General features: G+C 59.0%; 1 protein-coding gene across 1 annotated transcript; it reads right to left on the bottom strand.

The window, feature by feature from the left end:
* Nucleotides 1-3,812: 3,812 nt before the first annotated feature.
* RNF222 (ring finger protein 222) lies at nt 3,813-4,556 on the bottom strand. The gene has a single exon (XM_057423062.1). It carries the CDS (start codon nt 4,538-4,540, stop codon nt 3,875-3,877), a length of 666 nt encoding a protein of 221 aa, XP_057279045.1. The 5' UTR covers nt 4,541-4,556; the 3' UTR covers nt 3,813-3,874.
* Nucleotides 4,557-13,023: the final 8,467 nt, after the last annotated feature.

A 13,023-nucleotide genomic window follows, 5' to 3' on the forward strand; every position in this document is an offset into this window, starting at 1 on the left:
CATCACTGTTTGAATCCATCACCCCTTTTCCTATCACTCCAGTCCCTGATGAAGAGTCCCTCTCCAGCATCCTTGTAGCCCCCCTACAGACACTGGAAGCTGCTCTGAGGTCAATAGCTAGAGGATAGTGGGGCCTGCAGACATCCCAGCTCTTTGAGGCAGGGGAAGGGAAGGGAAAGAGATAACAGAGGACACTTGAGGACACATGAGCTGGCACCCCAGGTGCTGCAAAGCTGTTAGCAGGATGTGCTGATTGCCTGCAGGACATCACCTGCAGTCAAATGATGCCATGGTGGTGGGTGGAGGCAGTGGTGGAAGAGCACTCAGGGTTAATGCTTGGATGTTGTGCAGGAGAACCTGTTAAATGCTGCATTGGGAATGCCTGCCAGCCTCCGGCCTCTGTCCCCTTGCAGCACTGGACAGGGTTTCCTGGGACCCTCTCCTGCCCAACTGGAAATGTGCCCCTGGTGTATGCACAGCTCAAGAGAGTCACAGGCATGAGTTATCTCTGAGACATTAGGTCACCATGATAAACCAAAGCACTGAGCTGGAAATGGCCCCAGTATCCTCTAATGGGCACATGCCCTGTGGGAGGATAAGCCACACAGCATCTAGGTGCTCTGGATGGCTGGAGATCCAAACATGGCCCCCACGGCCGTCAGTGGAAAAGGGCTCAGAGAGGCCTGGCTCCAGCCGTCAGTTCTAATAACAATAGGATGATGGCAACTTTTTCCTCTGCACAGGAAGGGGCAGGGAGCATCTTTCCCAGATGCAGGCAGACTTGGACCTAAAAATCAGGCACTGACAATCCTGGGAACACCAAACATGGGTCCTGCTGCTTGGGGGTGAGGAGGATTGGAGAGGATGTGGGGATGGTGGGTGACGAGCTGAGCACGTGGGGAGGGTGGGTGAGGAGCTGGGGATGGTGGGTGAGGAGCTGGGGATGGTGGGTGACGAGCTGGGGATGGTGGGTGAGGAGCTGGGGATGGTGGGTGAGGAGCTGGGGATGGTGGGTGAGGAGCTGGGGATGGTGGGTGATGATCTGGGGAGGGTGGGTGACGAGCTGAGGACGTGGGGATGGTGGGTGAGGAGCTGGGGATGGTGGGTGAGGAGCTGGGGATGGTGGGTGAGGAGCTGGGGATGGTGGGTGAGGAGCTGGGGATGGTGGGTGAGGAGCTGGGGATGGTGGGTGAGGAGCTGGGGATGGTGGGTGAGGAGCTGGGGATGGTGGGTGAGGAGCTGGGGATGGTGGGTGAGGAGCTGGGGATGGTGGGTGACGAGCTGGGGATGGGTGACGAGCTGGGGATGGTGGGTGAGGAGCTGGGGATGGTGGGTGAGGAGCTGGGGATGGTGGGTGAGGAGCTGGGGATGGTGGGTGAGGAGCTGGGGATGGTGGGTGAGGAGCTGGGGATGGTGGGTGAGGAGCTGGGGATGGTGGGTGAGGAGCTGAGGATGGTGGGTGAGGAGCTGGGGAGGGTGGGTGAGGAGCTGGGGAGGGTGGGTGAGGAGCTGGGGATGGTGGGTGAGGAGCTGGGGAGGGTGGGTGAGGAGCTGAGGATGGTGGGTGAGGAGCTGGGGATGGTGGGTGAGGAGCTGGGGATGGTGGGTGAGGAGCTGGGGAGGGTGGGGAGGGTGGGTGAGGAGCTGGGGATGGTGGGTGAGGAGCTGGGGAGGGTGGGTGAGGAGCTGGCCCTGAGCAGCAGACGGACCCGTGCTGGTGTGAACGGGCTCTGGACCCCGTCAGCCCCCGCAGGGGCAGCGGACGCTCAGCCCCGCCGCATTCCCGGCCGCACAGCGCCACCCTGTGGCAGGCGCCCTCCCGTCTCCGGCGGGGGCGATGCCCCGGACCCCCCCCCAGCGCCCCGTGCCCGTGGCACCGGCAGCCGCTGCTGACAGCAGCCCCAGTCCCGGCTCCCCTCCCCTGGCGCTGCGCTTCCCCCAGCACAGCACAAAACGCCCCCTCAGCCCCGTGCTGCCAGCGAAGCTCTTCCCCATCACCAGTGCTTTGCCCAAGTCTCTCCGGGGCTCCAGCAGCAGCAGCCAAAAGTGGGCTCCTCCAGCCCCACCCCCGGAGCCCCACTCCCACCCCAGCAGCCCTCTGGCTCCCTGGAACCCCGCATTAATTCCCCAGGCACACCAATAATCGGGTTTATTATTAAATACAAGGTATGGAGGTGTCATTATCAGATAATCAGTTCTTAAGAAACAGGCTTCCCATTCCAGTGCGGTGTCTCAAGCACTTGTCCCAGTGAAGGGGTCAGTGTCATTGCACCCCGGGTGTGGGTGGGGAAACTGAGGCACGGGGTGGGGAGTGCACCAAGAGCAGGCAGTGGCAGCCCAGGCACCATGCCCTGGCTGTAACCCAGAGGAAGGGGTGGGATTCCATCACCCTCTCTGCACCAGCCTGATCACCCTTCCCAGCCCCAAGTGGATCCATTTGTCCCCCTGCAATGCTCTGGCTGATCCCGGCCTGCCTCGGTGGCACTGATGGCAGTGTTTGTCCTACCTGATGCTCAGCCATGCAGCAGGATCCTCTCTCTGGGAGCATGGGAACAGTGTGCACCCATGGGTGATGGTGAGGGACATCCTGCTCCTGCTCCTGGTCAGTTTGGGTGCCCATGAGAGCACCGTGGACCTCAGGGCACGTTCCTGAATGACAGGGCCAAGAGAGACAGCCACAGGGCCAGCAACTGGGCCAGGAGGGCAAAGGTGGAGATGAGGGTGCAGACATTGTTGGGGTGGGGAAGAGGGTGATGAGGGGGCCCAGCACCACTGGGCAGCTTCAGCATGGGAGGGACCAGCAGCTCCCACTGAAAGCAAGCTCCCTGCAATGAGAGCAAACACAGAGTATCCCAGATTCTCAACTGAGCATCTCAGATATCCACTCCCCTCCCAAACCAGGGCCCCTGGGGTGAGGGGCTGAGACTCCCCTGGGGGGATCCAGGCCCAGAGAGAACAGTGCCTGAGCTGTTCAACAAAGGTGAAAATGAGCCATCCAGTGCTAACCCTCAGGAGCTGGATACGGAGACAATGAAACTTCCCTCTGCCAAGGCACAGGGAGGAGAGCAGGATGGGATCCCAGATCTGCCCCTTATGCGGTCCAGACCTTTGGTTTAGCTCCCTGCCCCTCACCTTGCTGTCTGTCCCTGGATCCCCAAGGCAGGAGGGATGCCCATGACATCCAGGATCCTTGGGAGCTCAGGGAGGAAGATGGAGGGCAAGGCTGGGACTGCCTGTGGGATGAGCTGACGTCCCTTCCCATCACTGTGGAGGTGAGCACTGGCTGGCAGTGGGGACGGTGAGCACACGGGGTCAGGATCACTCTCTCTGTCCTCTGGTTTCACTGTCCTTGTTTCCCAGTAGCCAGAGGCTCCAATAGAGCTTCACATCCATGTGTTTCTGCTCCAGGGTGGCTGCATCATGTACCAAATGATCCTAAGAGCTTGAGGAGCCTGGGCACCTCCAAGAGCCCCACAGCCTGGCAGCCCTGATCTGCTGCTCAGAGGCTGACCTTGGGTTCTGGGTGCTTGGTCACAGCCTGCCAGCAGCTGGGATGGAGGGGAGGGACTGGCAAGGCCCCCTCACTCCTTGCAGATGCTGTCACAGGGTGCAGGAGGAGCCACGACCTTCTCTGACACTGGAGGAACCCAACTAGCAGGGTTTGTCCTGCCATATTTTAACCAGCAGTGACACTGTGAGTGCCCAAAGATCTGCAGAAAGGTCTGCAAGTCCATTCAGTCCCTGGCCAGAGGAAAGAGCTTCACCTAAAGCTGCTTCTGGGCTTTCTCCAGGGATCTTTTGGGGCAGGTTCCAGCCCTAGCTCTGTCCCAGCATCAGTGACACCCCTCTAGTCTCCAGGTTGATCCCATCCCTGCTACGAGTCCCTCTTCACCAGCAGTAGCCAGGGGAGCACAGCTGCCAGCATGGCCACGGTGAGGATGAGGAGGACGGCGAGCGCGATGGGAGACTGGCAGCATTTCACCCCCAGGGCCGAGCTGGATGACACCGAGCTCCATGTTTCCACCCTGCTCCTCCTCCCCAGGGAGCCGCAGTCTGTGTCCACCAGTGGCATCCCATGGTTGCTGATAACAAAGATGTGGGCTTCCCGCGCCAGCTCTCCCGGGACCTCCTGCACATCCAGGGCGCTGTTGCCTGTGCTGCTGCACCGGTCAAAGCTCTGCACTGGCTTCACAAAATGACTGGGCACCACCAAGGTGTTGCTGGCCTCCGTTTTGGTCAGATGGGACAAGGAGGAAGGTGACAGAGGTATCTCCAGCGTCCGGGGGTTGGTGCCTGCTTTGGGTGGCCACGGAGGCTTCTTCTTGCTGAGGAAGGTGACGTAGCGGCAGACGGGGCAGATGATGCTGCTCTGGAGCTGGCCGTCGAGCTTGGCGCAGAGCAGGCACTTCACCAGGCAGTCGTGGCAGAAGGTGTGCCCGCAGCTCAGCCTGCGGTGCGCGGCCTCCAGCGCCTGGAACTTCTCATAGCACACGGGGCACTCGGCCGGGGCACTCTCCTTGCTGGACGAGGTCTCAGACATCCCTGCGACAGCCACAGGCACTCCCCAGCTGCGAGGAAGAGGTGCGATGGGTTAATACGGGTCTGTGTTGCAAGGACCATCATGATCGGTATCTGAAGGGGGTTACAAGGATGCTGGAGAGGGACTTTTCATCAGGAACTGTAGCGATAGGACAAGGGGTGATGGGTTCAAACTGAAACAGGGGAAGTTCAGGTTAGATCTAAGGCAGAAGCTCTTCCCTGTGAGGGTGCTGAGGCGCTGGCACAGGGTGCCCAGAGAAGCTGTGGCTGCCCCATCCCTGGCAGTGTTCAAGGCCAGGTTGGACACAGGGGCTTGGAGCAAGCTGCTCTAGTGGAAGGGGTCCCTGCCCGTGGCAGGGGTTGGAGCTGGACGAGCTTAAGTTCCTTTCCAACTCATTCTATGATTCTATGATCGATCTCTTCATCTCTCCTCCCTGCTCTCTTGCCTTTGCCCTCTGGCCCCTAACAGTTGCAGTGAATGGCCAGCAGGCATGGTCTTAGCAAGGCAGGGCATTCTCAGGAGAATTAAGCCTCTCAGTGTGACCCTTAGGGCAAGAGAGAGAAGACGGGAGGACCTCAGCTCCAGAGCCACTGGCGGCAATAATCCCTGGCTGCAAAAGTACATGGAAAAAGGTGTAAGGCCCTGGAAGGAGCTGTGTCTGGATGAGTGTGCCTGGCACAGATAAACCAGGTCCAGCTCGTGCCACGAGTGACCCCGTGCAGGGGGTGGGAACCCCCATCCCACGAAGAGACCTGCCAAGGGAAGGGAGATGCTCCCGTTCAGCGGATGCAGAAAGGAGCAGGGGGAGGCCAGGTCAGTGCGCAGGGCCCCATGGGGAGGCCGGGCGGGCAGCAAGCACCCACCCCCGGCTGTGGGGGGTACCCCAGGCTCGGGGCCAGGCCGTCCCCGTCCCCTCGCTCCTGCTGGCGCCCGGCTCCCGCGTCCCGGTTACTCAGAGCGGGCAGGGCAGAGCCGGGCAGCTCACCCGGCCCCCGCCCTGCCCCGCGGCACCGGGGGACGCTGCGAGCCCCAGGTCCGCATCCCGGTCCGTGCCTGCCCCGGGCACGTCCCAGGGAGAGGAGCGGCTTCAGGGGAGGCAGAGGGGAGAAGGGAGAGCAGAGAGGGGAACGGGAGAGGAGGGCAAGGAGCGGGGAGGAGGGTTTCTCCGCTCAGCTCCCTGCTCTCGGACCGGGTCAGGCACTGGAGCTTCATTAAACCTGCAGGTTTTTCCAGACCCGGTAGCATTTTCAAACCCAAACCAAGCCTGCACCCCTCTTGTTCCACATGGCCATGCCCGCGGACATCCTCAAACCCAGTTCTGGAGGGTTTGCTATCCCTTCCTTGGCTGCCCTTTTCGTGCACAGGAGCCACCCCCTGCACCGGGATGGCCACGGGAAAGACAAAGAGCCATCACCCCCCCATGCAATAGGAGGAAGATCCAGGTTCCTACTCTGGTTTAGGAGTGAAGAAGGACTTAGAAGGACTTAGTGCCCCCCCAAAAGCACTGCAGAAGGAGACCTTCCCCCCGTGCACCTACTGCTCTGTGCCCCAAAGCCCCCTTACCTGCTGCAGGGCACCGGGGCAGGGGCTCCTCCATGCGCTGTCCGCAGCAGCAGGGCAACCTCTGGGCAGGGGACAGGGACTCACAGCGCAGAGGTGTTGGCTGCGCGTTCCGTGCGGCTGCGTTGCGCAAAGGCTGGAGCAGGGACAGGGACAGCTCCCGGGGAGTGAATGCGGAGGAACCCGTTCGGGTTTTAAAGGCCCAATGCTGGCCTGGTTGCCCAGGGAGTGGGCGAGGAGCCGGCATCAGGCATCGGAGGGCAGGGACAGGAGCCTGCTTTCCCCCGTGGGAAGGTGCAGCTGGGCTCATCCCTGGGGTCAAACCCCAGTGAAACAGGCACTAAAGGGGATGCCGGGACCCCAAAGCACGCGAGCTGCAGCACCCAGCACAGGGGCCGGGCTCCTGACAAGTACTTCTTGTCTCCACTCACCACGACTCCCATCCCACACCTTGGCCGCATCCCCTCCCCTCCTCATCCCCCCTGCTCATCCCCCCACTCCTCATCCTACACTGTCAAACATTCACCAGAGCCCCGCTGTGGGGGTTCACTGCCCAACACTTGCACTCAGGCAGCAGTGGGGCCACCACCGCCTTGCACCCACCCTGAGGGGTTCCAGCATCTCTGGGAGCGGTGGTCCAGGCAGCAGCAGGAGCTCGGGGCTCAGGGCAGGCAGGAGCCCCATGCTTGGCCATCTCAGCTGCTATGGGTGGCTCCTTGGCTCCTGAGTCACTGTTTGGCCATGTGAGGGCTGGAAACCCACACAGAGAAGGTTCCCTGTGGCTTTACCCCTATTCAAGGGTGCTGCCCATCCCTCAGCCGACCCCCCAAGCAAGAAGCTGAGAAGCACTTCCCTGTAGAGCCTTACAGGGTGGATCGCTCCTGCCTTAATTTCAACTCTTTCTAGCCACCCCTCCTCAGCCCAGGCAGTGACCACAGGGCTGCCAGCCCATGTCAGTCTGGCCAAGTGGCCCTTGGTGCTGCTTGTCACATACAGAGAAGGTCCCCAGGACAAGCAGAGTGACCCCAAGGCTCCTGCCTGCATGGTTTTCCTGGCTCAGGACCAGGATTTGCACCGTTAAGAGGCCTGAATGCCCCATCTCCATCATGGAAAGCCTCCAGGAAAAACCTGGACGCACAGGGAGGTCTTGCCTTGGGGCAGAGGTGCTCTGCAGAACCGTTCCCAGCCCTGAGCTCCTCCTGCTTCACAGAGATGCCCAGGGCTCTGCAGGGTCTCTGTAACAGGCAGGAGATGCATCTTTCACCTCCTGAGATGGCTCCTGGGTCCCCCCGTGGGCAGGAGAGGTGTTTCCACGTGGCTGGGTGCTGGGCAGGGCGCAGCGTGGGCAGCAGTATCAGTGGCTCATGGGCACAGCGGTTGGTTACAACACGGGGCTGGTTTCTGGGAGAATAAGGTGGGTGCAGCCCCACTGGGACACCCCATGCACTGGGGCAGCTGCAAAGAGAGCAGAGAGCAGCCGGGGTGGGAGGCTTGTGCCGCAGGGGGGACCTGTGCAGCCAGGAAGCCTGTCCCTTGCTGGAGGGAGCCCCGGAGCACATCAACACCTTCCACACCTCTGTGAGGATCGGGAACTAAATCACTCCACTTGTTACCCCGGTTTTCTTGGGATAGTCTGAAATGGAGGCTGAAACCTCTCCAGGTGGATCCTGCCAGGGCTGAGGTTGCGCAGTCACCCCTGGGGTCACCATCCCCATCCTTGGTCCCTTCCTGATGCCACTGGAGGTGCCAGGGCTGTTTGCATCCACCAAGATCTCCAGTGCTGAACAAGGCATCTGGGCCAGCGAGACCAGATCTGGGGCAGCCGAGGAGCTCCCAGCTTCAGTTTGCTCTCTGCTGGCACTGAGGCGGGGTGGAAATTCCTGTTTCCCATACTTTGAATGCTCTCCACTATAGGAAACTATGAGCTCATGGGTCTATACATAGGCACTGGAAAAACGAGTCTGTTTCCTTTTGTTGCTTTGACCACGCCAAAATTAAAGGGATTTTGGCACATCACAGGCCGGGCTTTGTCAGCAGTTTCGCTCTTTCCCAGGCATTGCTCTTCTCGGGGCCTTTGCTCCACTTTCACATGCAGCAGGATCTTACCTGAGTGCCAGGACTGAGTCTGCAGGAGCCTGAAGAACAAGAAGTCAAGCTCAGGGGCAAAGCAGGTCCCTAAGCTTTGGAGTTGTCGCTAAGCTTGGGACTTGCTTTGCCCTAATCCCGCCTGTATCTTTTTCTTGGGCTTTAAGAAGCGCAGATCAAGGCCACTATTTCAACCTTCTCAAACCCAAGGCAGAGTCAAGGGCTCCAGGATCCTTTTGTCCAAGCAAGAAGGTGGCACCAGGCTCAGCTGCTGTCCAAAAATCACAGCTGAGACCTTTCCTCCTCTGGGGTCAGTGGCTTCCTGTGAACAAAGGACACTTCTGACCCAGAAGAGGACACAGCCCTCTCTGCAGGGTCCTTTCCCTGTGACCACGCTGGTATTAAGGCAGAGCTTTGCAGCCTTTTGCAAGGACAAGAGGATGCTGCAGAGACAGCCCTTTCACCCAAGCTTTCCACTCTCAGCAGGTGTGGAGGCAAATAATATTATATATAATTATGTGAATGATTATTTTCAAAGCACATTTAAAGCAACTTGATCTATGCATGAGCCAGGCAAATAATCACCATAGGTCTCAATATCACAGAATCCCAGCCTGGTTTGGATTGAAGGGGCCTTAAGGGTCATCCAGTTCTACCCCCTGCCACGGGCAGGGACACCTTCCACTAGAGCACCTTGCTCCAAGCCCCTGTGTCCAACCTGCCCTTCAACACTGCCAGGGATGGGGCAGCCACAGCTTCTCTGGGCACCCTGTGCCAGCGCCTCAGCACCCTCACAGGGAAGAGCTTCTGCCTAAGAGCTCAGCTCAGTCTCCCCTCTGGCAGGTTAAAGCCATTCCCCTTGGCCTGTCCCTACAGACCCGTCCAAAGCCTCTCTCCAGGTTTCCTGCAGCCCCTTCAGGCACTGGAGCTGCTCTGAGGAGCCTTCTCTTCTCCAGGCTGACCCAGCCCAGATCTCAGCCTTGTGTTCATACTAAATCCATGCTGCACTTGTTCAGATCCTAACTGATGAAACAGGGACATTTTCAATGATGTCTCCCACATCCCTTTGCTCAGCTGGGGCCAGGATCCTGGTCAGAGGATCCCAGATTTATTCTTGGTGCCAGGATGCACGCAGGGAGCTTTGCTGTACATCACAGCCCACCCGTGTGGCTGGAGGCTGCTGGAAAGGCTGGGAGGGGGAAGGCTGTGTCCGTGTCTGCATTGTCCCTCAGAGCCATGCCCAAGAGATGATGGCTGCCATGGTCGGTTTCCCTGCACAGAGCTGTGTCCATGGTGAAGCTGCCGGGCAGGTCCTGTTGCAGCGTTGTGGGGATGCTGCCCCTCCTGCCTCTCCTCCAGCTCTTTTCCATTCTCTTCCCACCTCTTCTCAGCCCCAGCTCAAACACTGAGTTGTTGGCATTGGTGGGAATGAGGTGAAGGGAAGGCAGGAAAAGAGTAAACCCATATTTGACCCCAGCCCAGGGATATATTCCCAGCTGGTGAAGCAGCTTAGTGAAGCAAAATTACTTTCCCAGTGCTGCATGGTGCTGGCAGCACCAGGTTATGTCTGACTCATATCCAGTCCTGTGCTATCAGAACACAGGACAAGCTCAGGGAGTCTGACACTTCCTAAAGGGTCTTGGGTGCCCCGGAGTCCATCCATCTTTTCCCAGACTTTCGTGGCTTGAGTTCATAATGAGGAAATCAGTGTCTTTTCCTCCGTGGTGCCTCCATGCTGCCCGGCAGGCACCCGGCAGGATGCAGACCCACCATCGGGCTGCCGGCGTAGCCAAGGCAGCCCAAACCGCGGAACAAACCCTCTCCCTTCAGCTTCCTCCGCGGTGCTCTTTGCCGTGCCCAGGAGGTGGTGCTCTCGGATGCGCTTTGGTCACCCTCAGCCCGGGATGCACCGAAAGCCCTGATCCTGCCTGCGCAGGGTGCCAGGGCTGGAGCTGGTGATGCCCGTCAGCTGGGATGGACGGGATCTGCTCGTCCTCGGGCTGATCAGAAAGTTAGGCCCAGCCATTTGATGAGCTGAATGCTCCTCAGACCCCAGCTGGGTTCGTGCCCATGTCCCCAGCCCCTTCTGTGAGCTCTGTTTTCCTGTCAGATGGTGCAGGCTTTGTGAAGGGACCTGCACGGTCCAGGGTCATCATGGCTCCGACCTGTCTGACACCCTTCCGGGAGTGACCCTGAGCCTGGCGTGAGCCCTTGGGGCTTTATTCTGACACCAGATATTGGGATTTGTCCCACCCAGCCGCTGCAGAGCCACCCAGCCCCATGATGTATGGGGGGTTCTCATGCCTGGGAGGGCAACTGCAGTGTCCACGGTCTTCTTCAACACTTATTTACCCCCCCCCCCCGCCCCCAGACATGCTCTTCATGAAGCAGGGGGTCAGCTCACCCGGTGAATCTGGGAGCAGCCCAAAAGCAGCCACCTCAGGCGATAAGCAAGGCCAGCGCTGCACAAACCCTCCTAGAGCTGGTGGCAAAGAGCTACCCTCTGGTTCCCTGGCTTGGGGCTGCCTCCCACATGCCTCCCCACCTCCCTGGCCCCGGTCCCACCTCCCATCCCACCCTGGCCCCTCCAGGATGTTGGTTCAGTGCAGGAGGGAGTTGCTGCAGTGCTAAGCCATAGCACTGTGTGTGTAATGGAGGAACAATCCGGCTTTGAGGGGAGCTGGCAGATGCTCGAGGGAGAAGAAGGCACCTATTGAGCAGCACAGCCGGGGCAGCAGCTGCCCTGCAGAGCCCTGCACTGCAGGGGCTGAGCTCACCCGGGCTCACTCTGGGGTCCTGCACCCCCTCGTGGGGACAGGGGCAGGCTGGGAGTAGCTATTGAACCCCAGGAGGAACCCATTGTCAAGCCCTGCCACCAAACATGGCCAAGCAATGTTAGATTCTCCCCTCGCTTGTCTTCCCACACCAGCGCGCACACCAGCCCCTTCGGGAAGCACACAAACCAGAAGCTGTGGCTGCCCCATCCCAGGCCAGGTTGGACACAGGGGCTTGGAGCAAGCTGCTCTAGTGGAAGGGGTCCCTGCCCGTGGCAGGGGTTGGAACTGGATGGATGAGCTTTCAGGTCCCTTCAACACACACCACTTTGTGATTCTATGATTCTATGTAGACCCAGCACAGTCCCTGTGGCTGGTCTCTACCATGCCATGAGCCATGCCACCCTGGGAATGTTTCACCTCCAATGTCCCCTGCAGCAAAGGATGGGACCTGACTTTTCTACACCATCCCCTCTGGCTGCCTTTTTACCAGGAAGCTTCTTCAAGCCTTATCCTGGGGGACGTGGCACAGAAACCCTGTAGTGTCAGGAGAAAAGGCTGCTGGGGTTGGGGGTCTGGGGCCTTCTACCAAAATGGGATGTTCCCTGGGGTTTTGGCTGCCTGGTTGTGTTGTGGTTTGGGTTTTAACTCCAAGCCTGGCTCCTGGAGGGCTGAAATCGCAGAGGGGTTGCTGCCTTTAACAGGAACAAGTGCAGGTCAGCCCCTGGCCCTGCAACAGCACACATCCTGGAGCAGCATGGAAAGAAAAGGCTGAATAAAAGGAGCACTAAATATATAGATTGGGTTCGTTTAATGATTTTTCCAGGGTCTTATGACTACACAGCCAGTGTGATGCTGTGGGTGGAGGATTTGCTGGTAGAGCTTCACCACCACCTGGGATCACTCAGGGGGTTGCAAATCAGAAACCCAGTTGGGTTATTGAGAGAAGGATGAGCATCTGCCCAGACACGATGGCAGCAGGGACAAGGGTTGAGCTCCCCATCCCACCATCCTGAGGGCTCTGTGCTCCCTGTTGTCAAAATAAGGGAAGGAAAACCCCAGCCCTCCCTTCCAGCTGGGATTGGCTGGAAAACACACGAGTCCTGACAATGCCCCAAGCCAGATTGTACCATGGGGACAGGGCATGTGCTGCCTCGGTGTCCCCTTCTGCAGCCTGGGGAGATGATGGGTCCAGCACAGAAACATGCTCCTGAGACTGCACTGGGGCTGTGGCCCCTGCCACAGCCATTTCCCACATCACCTGCACCCTCCACATCCATCATGTGGGGCCCCCAGGAAAACAAGCATGAGCAGAAGTGGGGTGCCTGAGGGTTCACCCCTGCCCCCAGTGAGGAGCTGAGTAATGATCAAGAAATCCTCTTTTGAGAGCAGCTCTGCTTCTGAGGGGCAAGCGGAGCTGCAGATCAGTATTTTTAGGAATCTGCTGAAGGAAGTGATTTGGCAGATATTGCCCAGGCACCAAAGGCAGCACTCAGTCAATAAAAATAGGAACATTTACCAAAACCCATCTCGGGATGGATGGATACTGCCAGCTCAGCACGGGGACTGTGGCTGCAGGATGAAGGAAAGAGAAATGAAGTGACCCCATTGTTGAGTACAAGATGCTTTGCTGCCTTTGTGCTTGGAGAAATGTCCTGTTAAGCGACAGCTCTTCCCTTGGATCCAGCCATCCCTCTGGCCAGGCTGCGTGGTCCCCACAATGGGGTCCCTTCCAACCCAAACCGTTGAAGCACATCCAGTTCCAACCCCTGCCACAGGCAGGGACCCCTTCCACTAGAGCAGCTTGCTCCAAGCCCCTGTGTCCAACCTGGCCTTGAACACTGCCAGGGATGGAGCATCCCTGCCCTTCTCTAAAGCTCGCTCCTGGCAGCTATTCCTCCCCCTTGAACCTTCACCAGCCTCTCTCTGAGGCGATGCTCAGGATTATGTTCATACTGCAGGGCCTCATTGTCTGAACCAATAATTCCCAGCCCATAACCAATCTCCATGGGATGCACACCCACCCCATACCCCACCCTTTGGGGCTGGCTGCTCCACAGATCT

The sequence above is a fragment of the Pezoporus wallicus genome, unplaced genomic scaffold, assembly GCF_028554395.1.
Source record: "Pezoporus wallicus isolate ANWC-B61680 ecotype Strahan unplaced genomic scaffold, APGP_CSIRO_Pwel_v1 contig_8723, whole genome shotgun sequence".
Classification (NCBI taxonomy): Eukaryota; Metazoa; Chordata; class Aves; order Psittaciformes; family Psittacidae; genus Pezoporus; species Pezoporus wallicus.